General features: G+C 66.9%; 1 protein-coding gene across 1 annotated transcript; it reads right to left on the bottom strand.

Moving 5' to 3' along the window:
• Positions 1-140: 140 nt before the first annotated feature.
• Positions 141-474, bottom strand: MARVELD1 (MARVEL domain containing 1; the record flags this gene model as incomplete). Its single annotated transcript, XM_010074290.1, has 2 exons — positions 141-263; positions 301-474. Coding segments are annotated over 2 exons (297 nt in total), but the record flags the coding sequence as incomplete, so codon positions are not given.
• Positions 475-478: the final 4 nt, after the last annotated feature.

Below are 478 nucleotides of genomic sequence, written 5' to 3'. Positions count from 1 at the left end.
CATCCGTCTGTGCAGAAGTCTCTGGAGGAAGCATGGTGCAGTCAGCCGGGAAGGGATGGGGAGGAAGGGTCAGTCTGTCCCAAAGAGGGGCTGTGCTCCATCTGCAGGCGAGGAGAAGGGGAGCTGAGTGCCACGGGGTCTCAGATGATGTCGCGCTGGTCCCGGCAGCGCCGTGACAGGCAGTAGAGCCCGGAGAAGAGGTACAGGCAGGCGGCGATGCCCCCGCAGACGGAGGCGCCCAGGTAGGCACCGTAGAGGCAGTGCTTGCTGTATCCCCGCAGGTTGCCTCTTCTGCGCGGCCTTGTAGCCCATGATGCCGGTGGCAGCCGCGCAGAGCCCCACACCCAGCGCCAGGTCGTGCACCAGGTTGGTGAGGAGCCAGCGGGAGCCCAGCCAGGGCACCAGCGCCCAGCGGCCCAGCAGGCTCAGCCCGAAAAGGGCCAGGGTGAGGAGCCAGACCAGGACGGCGGCAAAGAGA

This window comes from Pterocles gutturalis, unplaced genomic scaffold, assembly GCF_000699245.1.
Source record: "Pterocles gutturalis isolate BGI_N339 unplaced genomic scaffold, ASM69924v1 scaffold14947, whole genome shotgun sequence".
In the NCBI taxonomy this organism is placed as follows: domain Eukaryota; kingdom Metazoa; phylum Chordata; class Aves; order Pterocliformes; family Pteroclidae; genus Pterocles; species Pterocles gutturalis.
Note: the sequence above shows the minus strand (reverse complement) of the source record. Positions and strands in the feature narration are given on the sequence as shown.